Here is a 17,314-nt window from a genome sequence, read left to right as displayed (position 1 = left end):
TTGGGGTACCCTCCCCCTTACTTGCTGTTGGGGTAGCAGAGGGCTTAGAACCCCACATTCCTAGACTTTCAGAATTGGAAGAAGACTTAAAAGTAATCTAGGACGGGGGTCCCCAACCTCCAGACTGTGGCCTGTTAGGAACCAGGCCGCACAGCATGAGGGGTAGGCCAGCAGGCATTACCGCCTGAGCTAAGCCTCCTGTCAGATCAGCAGTGGCATTAGATTCTCATGGGGACACAAACCCTATTGGGAACTGCGCATGAGAGGGATCTAGGTTGTGTGCTCTTTAGGAGAATCTAAGTAATGCCTGATGATCTGCAGTGGAACAGTTTCATCCCCAAACCATCCCTCCAACCTCACCCCGGTCTGTGGAAAAATTGTCTTCTACAAACCCGGTCCCTGGTGCCAAAAAGGTCAGGGACTTCTGATCTAGGTTATAGCTTAGTGGTCAAACACCCAGGTCCTGAAGTTAGGCTACCTCGGTTCAAGTCCCAGCTCCACTACTTACTAGCCCTGCGACCTTGAGCAAGTCACGTAGTTTTTCTGTGCCTCAGTTTACTCATTTGTAATATAAGCCTATTAGTACCCATCCTAGTGTCATGAACTAAGTTCATATATGTAAAGTGCTTAGAATGGTGGCCAGCAAGTACTTAATAACAGTTAGCTCTGAAAATGTATAAAGCAAAAGTAACCAATGTTTTGGTGGTTTGCAGCCAACTTTTTTCTATGCATGTGCTAACATATTATTTTATAAGAGTGGGAATATGTTGTATATACTGTTATATAACTTGCTTTTTCACTAAACAGTATATCTTCTGTGTCAGTTTTGATAAAAGCATTTTCCTCTTGCTTTTCCTGCATATGTTCAGAACCATCATATTGGTAGCAAGTTACATGTCCTGCAGTTTTCTTAACCAGCCCCCTGCTAGTGGACATTTAGGTTAGTCTCAGTTTTTTCCTTCTGTAAATAAAGCTGCACTTCTTAGTGACAGATGCCAAATGACTAGATGACCTTGGGTATGACCTCTCTGGGTCTTGGTTTCTTCATCTAAAATCAAAATGACAGGACTCTACTGGGTGATTAAAATCTCCTCTGATCTACATAGGAATTGTTTTCAAGACATTTCTGACAAGTAACTATCAGCCTCTGCTTGCATTCCCCTAGTGACAGGGTGCTCAGTACCTCATGAGTATTTATTTCAGTGGACAACTGTAATGGTCAATAAAGTATCCACTTTCCACTTTCCGCCTTCCTGCAGCTCCTGGCCCTGGCTTTGTTCTCTGGGGCTCCACACATTCGGTTTACACTCAGTGGCCAATGTCTGGGGCCATTGTAGAAAGTAAGGAACCTCTAATTCCTTCCTTCTTTTCTTCCTCTTTCATCCCTTCCTCCCTCCCTCCATCCCTCCCTCTATTCCTTCCTTCCTTGACACTTACCATGTACCAGACCTTCCAGACCTTCAGCCAGGCACATGGATAGGAGCCACAGGGGAAGTTGGCTGCAGGGTTAGAAATAAGTCCTCAGCCCCTTAAAGCTCATGCCAGGGGACTGGACTGTCCACCACTGTGGGATGGGGATGCTGAGGCTGGTGGCCTTCCTAAAATGCACTGTAGTGCCCCAGGCAGAGTCCTGGGCTGCCCTGTGAGGAGGTGACCAGAGGTAGGAGCAACTTTACCCTAAGGCTGGATCAGGATCCCCTCCAGGTTTTTACTAGAGCCAAACCCCGGCCTCCTTTCTCTTCTGCCACCCACCCTTAAAGTGCTTAGAAACACATAGATTTAAATATAAATTCAAATGTAAATAATTTCAACTGTGTAACTATGAGGAGTCAGTTCTACATGGGTCCTATCTGTGTCCTCCCCAGGGCTCAGCTCCATTCTTTGGTTTCATCCATTCTCATTCAATACATTGTTGTTAAGAGCTCACTGGGTGACCTCTCTGTCATGTAGTGAAGTTTTAAAAAGAATGCCTTTTCTGAGCTTCGGTTTCCTTATTCATAAAATAGGAGTATTGATCCGTTTCTTGCTTTTCTTACAAGGTTATGGTGAAGATGACTGAAGTCCAGAGTAAAGAAGGATTATGTTTGGGTGTCGAAGGAATAGAATGCCCTCTTTTAAACTGAGCACAGCAGGAACCTATAACAGGAATGCAGCAACTATGGAAAACATACATTTCCTCCCCTCCCCATCATAGTCCCTCTGCTTCCGTGTTAACTCCATAGACAGGCCAGCACAGCCAGCCTTGCAGCCTGAGATAAGGCCTTTGGCGGGTGTCTTCCCCTATCGCTCCCTCAAGCCCTCAAGTAAGTGTTGGAGAGAGAGGTGATGCTTGGTGCTGGTGGAACCCCTGCACAGAGACGGACACAGGATGAGCTCTAAGTACCCGCGGTCTGTCCGGTGCTGCCTGCCCCTCTGGGCCCTAACACTGGAAGCAGCTCTCATTCTCCTTTTCTTTTTTTTTACCTACTGCGACGCTTCCTTAGAGGATCAAAAGGGGCTCGTGGCGTCCTATCAAGGTGAGGGTTCATTGGAAAAGTGATCACACAGGCAAATAGCAGGGGTAGGGGCGGGGGAGGCCTGTGGTTCTCCAGGGGCACAGATGTTCCTTTCTACAAAATCTCAAGGAAAAGGATTCTCCCATCTTCTTCCATAGATTGCGCCGAAACTCAGCCAACAATGTAAGCTTTCCTTTAGAAGCAGCCTGGATATTCCTCCTTCCGTGAAACCTGCCTTGATTTTTCAGTGCAGTGAGAGGCGTCCTCTTTGGTGTTCCTCAAATTCCCTCTGCCAAATGGTCTTCATAATTCTCTGCTTCTCTACTTCCCCTTCTCTCTCCTTAATGGCAAGGAATTTTTTTTTTATTTTTAAAAATTTTTTATTTTTATAGATTTAGGGATACAAGCACAGATCTCTTATGCAAGCAATTTCATGTTGTTGTTGGGTTTTTGGTTTTTGTTTCCTTTTTGTGGCCTCTTGCTCATTTCTTATTTCTTTTTGAGACAGGGTCTCACTCTGTCACCCAGGCTGAAGTGCAATGGCATGATCATGGTTCACCGCAGCCTTGACCTCCTGGGCTCAAGCAATCTTCCCACCTCAGCCTTCCAAGTAGCTAGGACCACAGGAGCGCACCACCATGCCTGGCTAATTTTTTTTTTTTTTTTTTTGGTAGAAATGGGGGTCTCCCTGTGTTGCCCAGACTGGTCTCAAACTCCTGGACACAAGCGATCCTCCAGCGTCAGTCTCCCAAAGTGTGGAATTACAGGCGTGAACCTCTGCGCCCGGCTCTCTTGCCCATTTCTATACTACTTTTCTTTTGGAAGCGTCATCCTGTTGCTACCCCCCATCCCCACCCCCACCGACCCCAGCTTTCTTCTCACTTAGGGGCTGGGAAGTCTGCACGCTCTCTGTAAATCCAGAACCAGAAGGTATGGCTGAAGGGGAGGGTAGGGTGATAGTTATTTTATATTCAGCTAAAAATATTCCCAGACTGTGATGAGACAACTGTAAATAAGACAGATGTCCACAATGGTGTGACTTCGCTTTTTTAAAAATATTGAAATGAGTTTCAGACATTTTAGTGGGCTGATACGTTGTTGATAATGGACAGGGCCTCCTTGAAGAATGTCCCTGAGACAAAGCTGAAGCTCGAGCCTGGTTGAGTGCTTGCTTGTTCCCAGGTGGTATTAACGACCAGTTAACTAAAAGCAAAGAGAAGTCATCCTGGGGCCCATGGCAGTGACAAGTAGGACTTAGGGAGGGAAGACCTTATACCATTGAAAGGGCTGGCCCAGAGAGGAGCCCTCAGTGACAGACAAACAAGAGTTGGCACAATTTTAATTCATTTCAATCCAATCCAATTCAATGCATTCCATTCATTCAACCATATATGACAGCCAATGTGGGATCCAGACATATGATGATTAGAGCTGATATTTATGAGCACTTACTATGTAGCAGGCACTATTCTAAGGGCTTTACATTGAACCCTCACAACAACCCCATGAGGTGGGTACTATTATGATCTTCATTTTTCATATGAGGAAACTAGGCATATGGATGTTGAGTAATTTGCCCAAGGTCGCTCAGCTAGCAATAGCACAGCATATTTAAATTTAGCCATCCTGGATTTAGTTTCCTTACACTTAACCATTATGCATCATGGCCCCATTTTACTGTGGGGTTGAGTCATTTGTCATATAACCCAGTAGGTATAGCAGCCACTATTCCAACCCTGTAGATTGACTCTAGGGTCCATGTTCTTTACCCTTGCACCGTGCTACTAACATAGGTACAAAATGTCCTCAGAAACTCACTTTATACAGAAGCTCACAGGAGGGTCCACAACCCAGGCAGGGGAGACGATGGTGTCAGGGAAGGCTTCTGGAGGGAGGTGACTGCCCAACCAGGTCTTGAAGGCTCAGTAGGAGTTACCTATGGGACAAAGGAGGGTCATCCAAGTGAGGGCACAGTGGGTGCCATTGCATGTGCACACACTGGAGCAGATTGAGCCTGGGCTTAACATTGCATTGCCCTGGAGCCTAAAAAGGAAGGCAAGGGGCCAGGCGAGGTGGCTTACATCTGCAATCCCGGCAATTTGGGAGGCGGAGGCTGGAGGATCACCTGAGGTTAGGAGTTCCAGGCCAGCCTGGCCAACATGGCGAAACTCCATCTCTACTGAAATTATAAAAACTAGTCGGGTGTGGTGGCACACATCTGTAATCCCAGCTACTTGGGAGGCCATTTCACTTCAGCCTGGGCGACAGAGCGAGACTTTGTCTCAAAAAGCAAAACAACAAAAACAAAAAACAAAGAAGAAAGCAGGGACTAGGCATGGTGGCTCATGCCTGTAATCCCAAACGCTTTGGGAGGCCGAGTCGGGCAGATCACCTGAGGTCAGGAGTTCGAGACCAGCCTGGACAGCATGGTGAAACCCCATCTCTACCAAAAATACAAAAATTAGCCAGATGTGGTGGCATGTGCCTATAGTTCCAGCTGCTTGGGAAGCTGAGGCAGGAGAGTTGCTTGAACCCAGGAGGCAGAGGTTGCTGAGCTGAGATCATGCCACTGCACTCTAGCCTGGGTGACAGAGTGGGACTCTATCTGAAAAAAAAAATAGTATAAATAAAAATAAAGAGGGAAGCAGTGGGTGGTAGACTCACGGGGCTGCATAAGGAGTTTGGCTTCAGTCTGAGGTCCAAATAGTGAACAGGAGTGTGACAAATTTAGATTTTGGTCATGGAGGAAGCCATGCCAGGGCTGGTGTTGGAGACGGGGACATGGCTTGAGACACGAGACCAGCATGGAGGCTGTAGTGTAGTATTGACCCGAGGGCTTCAACCTTCTGATGGTGTACACACCATTTTTTGAGCATGTACCATGGTTATATGTTACACTTTAAGTATTACTTTAAGTATTGCTGCATTAATATGTTTTGTATGTTATAATAAATACATACAAATTAGGAAAATTCAAAGAGATCAAAATGAAATATATAATATTCTCAAATTACTAATCATAATGGTGTCAATCTCCAGGCAGGGTCCATTGCTACAGTTGACGATAGTGGATGAAAATTCACTCCTCAGAGTCTTCTTGATAATTTGAAATTGTCTTGATTGACTTGTCAGATCTGATTAGGTCGACATTTTTTTAATCTCGAATGTGACTGACAGCTTGTGTGAGGAGAAGTTTCACTCTGCCTTTTCCTTTTTGTTCACTTGGCTGCCATTGTTTCTGTGCTTCCAATCTGTGTTTTTCTGCACGAGTTGTTTAAGCAATTACTTCATTTTGTGAAAGTTAGTTGAGTTAAACTTAGGTAACTTAACCTGTCAATCCACTTAATTGAATTCAGTCCTGGTAAACTACAATAGATTATTCAAACCTGCCAATTCTAAAAGGACATTTTGAGGCAATCAGGAAATATGAATACAGCATGAATATCTTATGATACACAAGAATTATTGTTAATTTTGTTAGGTGTGATAAAAGCATGGTGGATTTTTGTTGTTGTTGTTTTCTAAGGCTCCATCTGTTAGAGAGGCACATTGAAATGGCATGATATCTGGCGTTTGCTTTATGCCAGAAAAAAAAGAAAAAGTAGAGAAGGTTTATAAAAACAAGATTGGTCTCATGTGACAGTCATCAAAGTTTGGAGATGGGCATGTAGGGTCATTGTGCTGTACTCTCTGTTTTTGTATATGCTTTAAAAGTTCTGTAATAGTTAATTAAAAAAAAAAAAAGAAAGAAAAAAGAAAACACCCTGGCTGAGCACTTCGGGAGGCCAAGTTGGGAGGATGGCTTAAACCAAGGAGTTCAAGACCAGCCTAGGAAACACAGGGAGACCCCCATCTCTAAAAAAAAAAAAAAAAAAAAAAGACTTAAAATTTAGCCTGGTGTGGTGGCATATGTCTGTAGTCCCAGCTACTAGGTAGGCTGAGGTGAGAGGATTGCTTGAGCCTGGGAGCTTGAGGCTGCAGTGGGACAGGATTGTACCACTGCACTCCTGCATGGGCGATAGAGCAAGACCCTGTCTCAAAAAAAATAAAAATATTTGAGATGGCCGGGCGCGGTGGCTCACACCTGTAATCCCAGCACTTTGGGAGGCTGAGGCGGGCAGATCACGAGGTCAGAAGATCGAGACCATCCTGGCTAACACGATGAAACCCCATCTCTACTGAAAATACAAAAAATTAGCCGGGCGTCGTGGCAGGCGTCTGTAGTCCCAGCTACTCAGGAGACTGAGGCCGGAGGATGGCGTGAACCTGGGAGGGGGAGCTTGCAGTGAGCTGAGATTGCGCCACTGCACTCCAGCCTGGGCAACAGAGTGAGACTCCGTCTCAAAAAAAATAAATAAATAAAAGTAAAAATAAATAAATAAAACATAAAACCCTGCCATTAGTTGCAACATGATGAATATAGAGAACTGCATATCAAATCCATCCCATTGGACCAATATTCCCTTAGGGTACCTTCCAAAGCTAGGAGACTCAAGGCTGTGTGACATCCTGAGCAAGTGAGGGGCGGCTTCTGGGTGAATCTGAATATTAAATATTTGCAGAGCTGAAAACTTCACAAAGTACCTTTAGAGGTAGAATAGCCTAGATCCATGTTTCTCAAAGTGTGGTCCCCAGACCTGCTGCCTCAGCATCCCCCAGAAATTTAGTAGAAATGCATATTCTCAGGCCCTAGCCCAGACCTACTGATCAGAAGCTCTGGGTCTGGGGCCCAGCAATTTGTGTTTTCACAAGCCCTCTGGGTGATTCTTCTGTGCATGAAAGTTCAGGGATTCCTGGAGCTAGACTGATTCATATCTTGCCTCTGTATCCTAGAGACCTTGGGCAGATCAGTCAACCTCTTTCTGTCTCTGTTTCAGCTTCTGTCAGAGGATGATAGTACTTGTTTCATTAAGTTGTTGAAAGGATTAAATGAATTAACACACATAAAAAGTATTAGCTTTTATTATCAAAAGCTCTAATTTCTTAATTTTTTAAATAAAAATAAAACTAGAACTGCTTGTTTTCTTCCAGCTACCCTAGTGATTGTATTGAGCATTTTCTACAGTATGTGTTCTTTGCTGTAATGACTGCTGGTCTGGATGACATGTGATGAGACCAGATGGGCAGGGGCAGTGGAGGAGATTCAAGAGAAATTTAGGAGATAAAATCAGCTGTACTTGATGGAAAGAGTGGGGAGTTAAAGCTGGCTACAGATGTATGATTTGGCATAGAGAGGTGTCAGTTCCTGAGATGAGAGACAGAAGGGGAGGGACAGGTTGTGAGGATAAATCAACCATGATATGTTCATTCTGGGCTTGGAGTTAAGGGACCTATGAGATGCTTAGGGGAAGCAGAGAGTATCAATTACCTATTGCTGCATAACAGCCACTCCAAACTTAGTGGCTTAAAATAGCAACCTTTTAATTTATTCATGATCATGATTCTGTGGTGCAACAACTGGGCTGGGTTCAGCTGGGCAGTTCTTCTGTTGGTTTCACCCAGGGTCATTCATGCATCTGCAATTTGGGGTGGGATGGCCTCAGATGACCTCATTCACATGTTTGGCAGTTGGTGATTCATTGGGGGCCATTACTGTTAACAATCTCCTGCCATGCAGAGCTTCCCTAAGGCTACCAAACTGGGAGTCTATGCTGGGTCCTGTGCTGTGGATACCACCCAGTCCCCCATCCCCACCCCATACTCCTCAGAGGCAGAGAGAGGGGCTACTAGAAGACAGAGGGGTTTTCCCAGTGACATGTAAACATTCCAAACCCTGGCACCTTCCACATTGCGGCTTCCATCTGCCCCTTTGGGAAATCTTTGTTTTTCTTCCCAGGCTGCAGCAGGGTGAGAGTTGTGGGTAGAGTAGAAGCTGTGGGGGAGGAGGTGGTGGCAGCCTGAGGCTGCAGAGGTCTTCCCAGGCAGCAGTGGGAGCACAGTGTGGAGGTCAACCCTAGACCCTGGGTGAATGAAGCTGGGTCTGCCTTCAGAGCTGTTGGTGCTGAAGTTTCTGCAGGCCAGAGGGAGGGGCAAGAGTGGGAGGGGATGCAGATCCAGAATCACAGAGGCAGCTGACCAGAGGAGGCAGCTGCCTATGGGGATGTTCCAGAAGGCCAAAGTGCTGTTATCCAAACAAACTCTTCGCGAGTGGTCTCTTTGCAACAGGCCTGGGGGAGAGCAGTCTTGCCTAAAGTCACACGGCTAATCAGCGGCTGGCAAGGGGTAATAGTTACTAACACTCACTACATACCCAGTGCTGGTTGAAGTGACTTGCATGAGCCAGCAAACTCAATGCTCATGGCAATCCTCTGAACAGGTGGCATTGTTTCATCCCAATTTTACGGCTCAGGAAGCTGGGACACAGGAAGAGCCAGGTTCTGAACACTGACAACCGGATTCAGAGACCCACACTCTTCACCATCACAGTCACGTTATATGCTATATAGAAAGGCAGCATGGCATAATGGTTAAACCCAGGTAGGCAGGGTTCGAATCCTCCTGCTACCATTACTAGCTCTATGACTTGGACTAGTTATAGCACCTCTCTGTGCCTCCCTTTCCCCGTCTGTAAAATGGGGATAATAAATCGTACCTCTTGCATGAGGCTGTTGTGGGCTAAGTGTGTAAGGCACGTAGAACAGTGCCTGGAATGTTGGGTGCTGTCTATATGCCTACTATTACAATGATGGCGAGTATTGCCTTATCTCTTGCTGCTGAACTACCAGGTTAGACTTCTTTCTGCAAGTCATGAGGCTTTCATAAACTTTTCTTGAAGGCTTTCCGTAGAATGTACAATTCCCCTCTGGGCCCAGGCATGGGTGCCCAGATAGTACATCCACTTCTTATCACCCCTGAACACCTTAGAGCCCATTAGCTTATCAAACCAGCAGCTGATGTGAGTGCAGAGCAGACTGTGAGAGGTGGAGGCTGACACCAGTGAGGATGCTCCGAGCTGGGGCCCAGCCCTGAAGCGGGAGCCCAGATAATGAGGGGTAGAAATGGGCCTGGAGCCCAGGAGAGGTGGGAGGATGAGGGGGCAGGGGGAGGAGAAGCCTGAAAACAAATGTTATTTCCTGACCAGTTTGGGGTGCATGAGCTCTGTCAACAGCTCATGGAAACTGCTGCCCTTATTTCATCTTGTTGGCTGAGGCACAATTCCTCTCTCAGGGACGATGTGGAGCCTTGGGGAGGAAGGTCCTGAGCGCCTATACCTGGAATCAGGGAATTGGGATTGGGGCAGCAGCTCTGCCCGATGAAGCCCCTACCCAGGATTCTCTGACTTCCTCATCTGTCTCTTTTTTTTTTTTTTTTGAGACGGAGTCTTGCTGTGTCACCCAGGCTGGAGTACAGTGGTGTGATCTCGGCTCACTGCAACCTCAGCCTTCCTGGTTCAAGCAATTCTCCTGCCTCAGCCTCCTGAGGAGCTGGGATTACAGGCATGTGCCACCATGACCAGCTAACTTTTGTATTTTTAGTAGAGATGGGGTTTCACCATGTTGGTCAGGCTGGTCTCAAACTCCTGACTTCAGGTGATCCACCCACCTCAGCCTCCCAAAGTGCTGGGATTACAGGCATAAGCCACTGCACCCGGCCTTTTTTTTTTTTTTTTTTTCTCCCTTTGTCGCCCAGGGTGCTGGAGTATAGTGGTGTGATCGTGGCTCAGTGCAGCCTTAACCTCCTAGGCACAAGTGATCCTCCCACCTCAGCCTCCTAACTGGGACTACAGGCACTCGCCACCACGCCCAAGTAATTTTGTATTTTTTGTAGAGACAAGGTCTTGCTATGTTGCCCAGGCTGGTCTTCAACTCCTCAGCTCAAGCAATCCTCTCTCCTTAGCCTCCCAAAGTGCTGGGATTGTGCTGGGATTACAGATGTGAGCTACCACACCTTGTCTGACTTCCTCATCTTTAGGGCCCCAACTCTGCCCTTATCTGGGCAACTCTCCTCTCCCCATCTTCCACTAACTTCTTTGGAATGTTCCAGAGCTGTAAAAGCCTTAGTATCAAGCCCAACTCCTATGTGTTACAGACAGGGAAACTGAGGCCTAAAGAGGATAATGGACTTGCCTAAGATCGCTTAGTGAGGTGAGGGGAAAAAAGAGCTAGAGACAGCCTAGCCTGTGTACAGACATAGTTCCAGGCATTCAGAGCTGGGCTCTGCCGCCGGCATGCTTTGGGGCCTGGGAGTTGGTTCACTGTTGAACTACCAGGTTAGATTTTCTTTCTCCAAGTTGTGGGGCTTTCATAAACTTTTCCTGAAGGCCTTCCTTAGAATGTACCATTCTCCTCTGGGCCCAGTCAGGGTGCCCCTCACAGGTTGTCTCTGGTTCCCTTCTGTAAAATGAAAGGAAAATGGAAGAATTGCCCCACTCATGGAATCTTCAGTAAGTCTGGACCCTATGCATTGTAGCATTGCTGCAAAATGGCAGATGCACTTTAACAATCGTGTTTAATAAAAGGTTGAATTTGCATACCTTAAGTGGGGCGTGCAGTCTCCAGCTGAACACGAGCCTCACTGCTCCCACATGTGCATTGCACCTTCATACACAGATTTCCTGCTTGGCTCCTGAGGGAATTTGAGTAATCCCAAGAGGAACCCCTGTATAAAATGTCCCCTGGCCACACACTTCCGTTCCTAAGGACGCAAGCAGGAGACAGAAACATTCCCTGCACCTCCCTCCCTGCTGTCAGAAGAGGTGCAAAGAGTTGAATCCTCCCTAATGCCCACTTCTCACCCACGCCCCAAATCCCCAGGTCCCATGGAGGTCCTTGGGGGCCTCCTCTATCCTGGTGGTGTCAAGTTGATTTGGAAATGTCAGTGTCCACCTTGTCCTCTCTGGCAGACCCTACGTGTGTGTATTTTTCAATGAAAGTGAATTTAAATGTACTTTATAAATCAAAGACTTTTTCTGAGACTTTGGAGAGTTCCAGTAATGAGAGCTTCTCATTCTTATCAAAGCCAGGGCTGGAGACCAGTGGCAGGTGAGTTCCTACTGCTGTGATTGTCCTGATGGTGTTGGTTAATAGCCACTATTTACTGAGCGTTCTCCATGTGCCACATACTGTACTAAGCACTTGAACAAAACGTTATTTTCTTCGGATTTCCCAGCACCCTTTGAGGTGGGTCTAATTACCCTTATTTAGCTCATAAGGAAAGTAAGCAACTTACAAGACCACAGGGCTATGAAGTTGAAACATGTAAATTCATATATTTTTAAAATTTATTTATTTTGAGACGGAGTCTCATCGCACTGTCATCCAGGCTGGAGTGCAATGGCGTGATCTTGGCTCATCACAGCCTCTGCCTCCTGGGTTCAAGTGATTCTCCTGCCTCAGCCTCCTGAGTAGCTGGGATTACAGGTGCCTGCTGCCACACCCAGCTAATTTTTTTGTAATTTTAGTAGAGACGGGGTTTCACTGTGTTGGCCAGGCTGGTCTCGAACTGCTGACCTCGTGATCTACCCACGTCGGCCTCCTGAATTGATATTTTTATATGTTCAAAACAGTCAACTGGTGACAATTTAGTGAGGTTTAATCTAATAGGAAATGATAGAGCTGGGATCGAACAGAGCTATGTGAACTCAAAGCCTATGTTTTCCCTTCCACCTTTTTAAAAAACATTGTCTAGGCTGGGCACGGTGGCTCAGGCCTGTAATCCCAGCACTTTGGGAGACAGAGGCTGGTGGATTACATGAGGTCAGGAGTTTGAGACGAGCTTGGCCAATATAGTGAAACCCTGTCTTTACTAAAAATACAAAAATTAGCCAGGCATGGTGGGGTGTGCCTGTGGTTCCCGCTGAAACACAGGAGGCTGAAGCATAAGAATCACTTGAACCCGGAAGGCGGAGGTTGCAGTGAGCCGAGATTGCACCACTGCACTCCAACCGGGGCGACAGAGAGACTCTGTCTCAAAAAACAAACAAACAAACAAACAAAAAAAAACAAAAATTGTCTACATGCAGGTTGCAGAAAATTTAAACACTAAAACTAAAAAAGTAAAACATCTCCCAAACTTAGAGACAATATTCATGATGGAAAAAAAAATTATTCAAGATCTCTCTCTCCAGTCATTTATTCATGTGTGAAAACAGTTGGTGATTATTGATGAAATAGCATTTACAATTTGGAGCAATTATGTGCATTACATATACCATTTGATTCTGGCAACCTAATGAAGGAGGTATGATCATTTTCCCTATTTAACAGACGAGAATAAGCAGAGGGAGGGCAGATGGCGTGGTAGTCCAAGGCACAGGCTCCAGCAGACTCTCTTGGTTTAAATCTTGGCTATAGGCTGGCCCTGTGGCACATGCCTGTAATCCCATCGCTTTGGGAAACTGAGGCGGGCGGATCACTTGAGGTCAGGAGTTCCAGACCAGCCTGGCCAACATAGTGAAACCCCTTCTCTATTAAAAATACAAAAATTAGCTGGGCATGGTGGCAGGCACCTGTAATCCCAGCTACTTGGGAGGCTGAGGCAGGAGAATCACTTGAACCCAGGAGGCGGTGGTTGCAGTGAGCCAAGATCTTGCCAATGTACTCCAGCCTGGGTGACAAGAGTGAAACTCCATCTCAAAATTAAAACAACAATCTTAGCTCTACCCACCGGGGCAAGTTACGTAACTCCTCTGTGCCTTGGTTTTCATATCTGTAAAATGGTGACAGTATTAGTGCCCACGTCAGTGTGTGGTTGTGAGAACGAGACAAGATAGTCTATGTAAAGTGATTAAAACAGTGTAGGCACATGGTAAACACTTAAGAAATGTAGGCTGTTATAAAGTTCAGAGATGTTAAGTAACAAGATCAAGACCACACAGAGGGTGCCAGAGACCTGATTTGAACCCAAGTTTGTCTCGTTCTGGAGCTCAAGCTGCTAACCCTTTTTCTAAACTGGAATTAAACCAAAGTACTCACCCTCTTCGCTTTGCTGGGCCCCTCCCTGCCCTCAGGTGCATCTCTTCCACTCACCTGCCACAGCAGCCTCTGCTCAGGCTCTGAGACTGGGAAAGGTGAGGGCTACCCAGGTGGCCCTGATGTTTTCTGCCAGCTGGCGCACCAGGTCCCTCACAGGTGGCAAAGGGAGGGAGGTTTGCTGTGGAGATTATGTGGTTCCCAACAACAACAGCCCTGGGCCTATCTCTGCCCTCTCTTTTCTGTGTATCCTGGGCCAAGTCACTTGGCTTCTGTGGCCTTATTTTCTCATGTGTACGGCCAGGGGGTTGGCCCTGATCTGCAATAACAGCAGCAATGACCTTTACTGAGTGTCCATGTGCGTCAAGCATGTGTGCTTTACACTTGTTCTTATGATTAGGTTTAATAATACAGTAATTGCCACATTTGCTGAGCACTCATTATGGGCTAGGCCCTGCCCTAAGTGCTTAATTAGCTTTAGCTCCTCTAATCCTTACCTTAACCCCACACGGCATGTGTGTGTTATCCCCATTATTCAGATGAGAACATTGAGGCTTAAAGAGGCAAAGTAACTTGACCAAATACTTGTAAATTATCTCACGTGTCCCTTCCAGCTGCCATTTTGTAAGACTCTAATTTCACACCACCCTAAATCTCGTCTGCTTCCCCCTCCTCCTTCTCGCCATCTCCTCACTGAGCAGTCTGCCAAGATCTGACCGTGATGGCGGTCCTTGGCTTGGGCTTCTTCACCTCGAATTTGCGGAGAAACAGCTGGAGCAGTGTGGCCTTCAACCTCGTCCTGCTGGCCCTTGGTGTGCAGTGGGCAATCCTGCTGGACGTCTTCCTGAGCCAGTTCTCTCCTGAGAAAGTGGTCATCAAACTGCTCAGGTATTGGGATGGTGGCTGGATCACTTCTGGGTCATAGAGGGAATGGAGCCCAAAAGGACAGGTTCCAGAAGATCTGGGATATTGCCCCTTCTCTGTCTAGCACCAATGCTATGCAATATTTAGGACATCCTCATGCTAAAAGATTATTCATTGTTTGTCTAAAATTCAAATTTAACTGGGCATCCTGTATTTTACTGGGCAGCCCTACTCTGTGTATCGCAAGGAGTCCAGGCCTACGTTCCTCCTGCATCCTTTCTTTTCTGTTATTGTTGTTTATGATTTTGTAAAGTTACATAATCAATATAAGTTTATGGAAAAAGTAAGAAGGAAACACATTAGACAGAGAGAAATAGACATGCCACACCTAGAGAGACATTCTCTTTTTTATTTTGAGACTGAGTTTCACTCTTGTCACCCAGGCTGGAGTGCAATGGCACCATTTCAGTACACCACAACCTCAGCCTTCTGGGTTCAAGTGATTCTCCTGCCTCAGCCTCCCGAGTAACTGGGATTACAGGCATGTGCCACCACGCCTGGCTGATTTTATATTTTTAGTAGAGATAGGGTTTCTCCATGTTGGTCAGGCTAGTCTCAAACTCCTGACCTCAGGTGACCCACCCGCATCGGCCTCCCAAAGTGCTGGGATTACAGGCATGAGCCACCGCATCTGGCCTGAGAGACATTCTTTTGAAAAGAAATGACTTTCAGCCCTCTAATGCTGCTAGACAAGAAATAGCCATGCCTTTATTTTCATTAAATTACCTGTGCTTCGTTTAGATGCATTTATGTGAAATGCTAAGAACCATCAAAACTAATGCTTAATGGTGCTAGAAGTCAGAATAGTGGTTACCTGGGCAGGAGGTGGATATTGATTAGGAAGGAACACAAAATAACCTCATGGGGTACAGAAAATGTTCTCTGTGTTCACCCAGGTGATGGTTACACATCAAACTATACACGTTTTAAAAGGGCATTGGCACTTAATGGGAGGAACTAGGCTAAATTTTTTCCTGAAACATTGTTTTGTTTTGTTCAACTCTGAATCTCTGTGCTAACAAGATGATGGTAAATGTCATCCTAGGCATGTTGGGGACCTCTCAAGGCCTCTCAAGGCCATTCCAGCCTCCCCCTCTAAGACCCTGCTAAACCTCTGGGCGCTGCTGTTAAACATTTCTCTATGAGCCAGGAACTGTGCTGAGCACTCAACAAATATAATTTTGTTTAACTCTTCCAGGTAGGGATCTAACCTGGTATACAAATAAGGAAGTGGAAGCTCAGAGAGGGCAAGGCACTTGTCTCGGGCCACACAGCTAAGTGGTGGAGATGGCTCCACCTTTTTATTATAACCTTTTCCATATACTCCAGAGTGGTCAGAACATGAAACACAGTCTAGCCAGCTCCCGATTGGCCCTGGGGGAGAAAACTCTACATATTTTTCTTTCTAAAAAGGTTTAGAGGCTGGGCGTGATGGTTCACACCTGTAATCCCAGTACTTTTGGGAGCCGAGGTGGGCAGATCACTTGAGCCCAGATGTGTGAGACCAACCTGAGCAACACAGTGAGATCCTGTCTCGGCAGAAAATAGAAACATTAGCTAGGTGTGGTGGTGAGCACCCATAGTCCCAGCTACTTGGGAGGCTGAGGCAGGAGGATCACCTGAACCCAGTGAGGTTGAGGCTGAGTGAGCCATGATCGTGCCACTTCACTCCAGCCTGGACAACAGAGTGAGACCCTGTCTCAAAAACGGTGTTAGGCCATGCGCGGTGGTTCATGCTTGTAATCCCAGTACTTTGGGAGGCCTAGGCAGGTGGATCACCTGAGGTCAGGAGTTCGAGACCAACCTGAACAACATGGCGAAATCCTATCTCTACTAAAAATACAAAAATTAGCTGGTCATGGTGGCAGGCGCCTGTAATCCCAGTTACTTGGGAGGCTGAGGCAGGAAAATCACTTGAACCCGAGAGGCGGAGGCTATAGTGAGCTGAGATTGTACCTTTGCACTCTAGCCTGGGCGACAGAGTGAGTCTCCATCTCAAAAAAACAAATAAAAAACCACAGTTTTAGAGTTAATTCCCACGGGGATTCAATACACACACACACACACACACACACACACACACACACACACACACACACACACGCTCATGCATACACTGCATTCACCTGGGAAGTGACAAAGGGCACCCTGGGGGAATTCAAACGGTGGTGGCCCTGGTTTGGTGTTGCTGCCTTAGCTTAAGGTCACACCAGCCTTCAACCTTCTGCACCACAGCAGAATGGGGCAGGAGGCGTCTACGACTGCTCCTTTTGTCTGATGTCCACAGGGACCTGTTTGTTCTTGACTCAATCCAGGAAGACGAGAAGGGAGAGAAGTCACTGGCAGCCTGAGTCAACTCTCCCGCCCGACCCCTGACTGCTTGGATCCCCCTAGGGGTGACCCCTGCTGAAACTGGCTTCCTGACTGGTTCCCATCAGGGCTGTGCTGATGGCTGGTGCCCAGGCCTGCCCCTGGGCACAGGGTACTCTCCCTTGGCAACACTCCAGCTTGTGCCACTTAACTTGGGACTGATTTGGTTCTGTTTTGAGTCCCTTCAGGGGAGGGGCCTGTCTTATTCAACGTTGTTCTTTGTTTTCTTCACATACTAATAACTTAGCAAATAGCTATTGGAGCAAAAATGAAAATAAACAGAACCCTAAAAGTGGGATGTTTTAAAATTTTATTTATTTATTTATTTATTTATTTACAGACAGGGTCTTGCTCTGTTGCCCAGTCTGGAGTGCAGTGATACAATCATAGCTCACTGCAGCCTCTGCCTCCTGGGCTCAAGTAATCCTCCCACCTCAGCCTCCTGAGTTAAATTTTTTTACAGGTGCCCACTACCATGCCCGGCTAATTTTTGTATTTTTAGTAGAGACGGGGTTTCACCAGTTGGGTCAGGTTGGTCTCGAACTTCTGACCTCAGGTGATCCACCTGCCTAGGCCTCCCAAAGTACTGGGATTACAGGTGTGAGCCACCGTGCC

The 17,314-nt window shown here is 46.6% G+C and overlaps 1 protein-coding gene across 11 annotated transcripts in view; it reads left to right on the top strand.

The window, feature by feature from the left end:
- Positions 1-2,212: 2,212 nt before the first annotated feature.
- The window catches only part of LOC112624972 (RH-like protein), a 58,289-nt gene continuing 43,187 nt past the window's right edge, over positions 2,213-17,314 (top strand). For all 11 annotated transcript variants that reach the window (XM_025386190.1, XM_025386136.1, XM_025386126.1 and 8 more), the window contains exons 1-2: positions 2,213-2,516; positions 14,107-14,293. In XM_025386190.1, coding sequence (XP_025241975.1) covers positions 2,369-2,516; positions 14,107-14,293 — 335 coding nt within the window. In that variant the 5' untranslated portion in view covers positions 2,213-2,368. The remainder of the gene's footprint in view (positions 2,517-14,106; positions 14,294-17,314) is intronic.

The sequence above is a fragment of the Theropithecus gelada genome, chromosome 1 (genome assembly GCF_003255815.1).
Source record: "Theropithecus gelada isolate Dixy chromosome 1, Tgel_1.0, whole genome shotgun sequence".
In the NCBI taxonomy this organism is placed as follows: Eukaryota; Metazoa; Chordata; class Mammalia; order Primates; family Cercopithecidae; genus Theropithecus; species Theropithecus gelada.
This window is presented reverse-complemented; position numbering and strand designations above follow the sequence as displayed.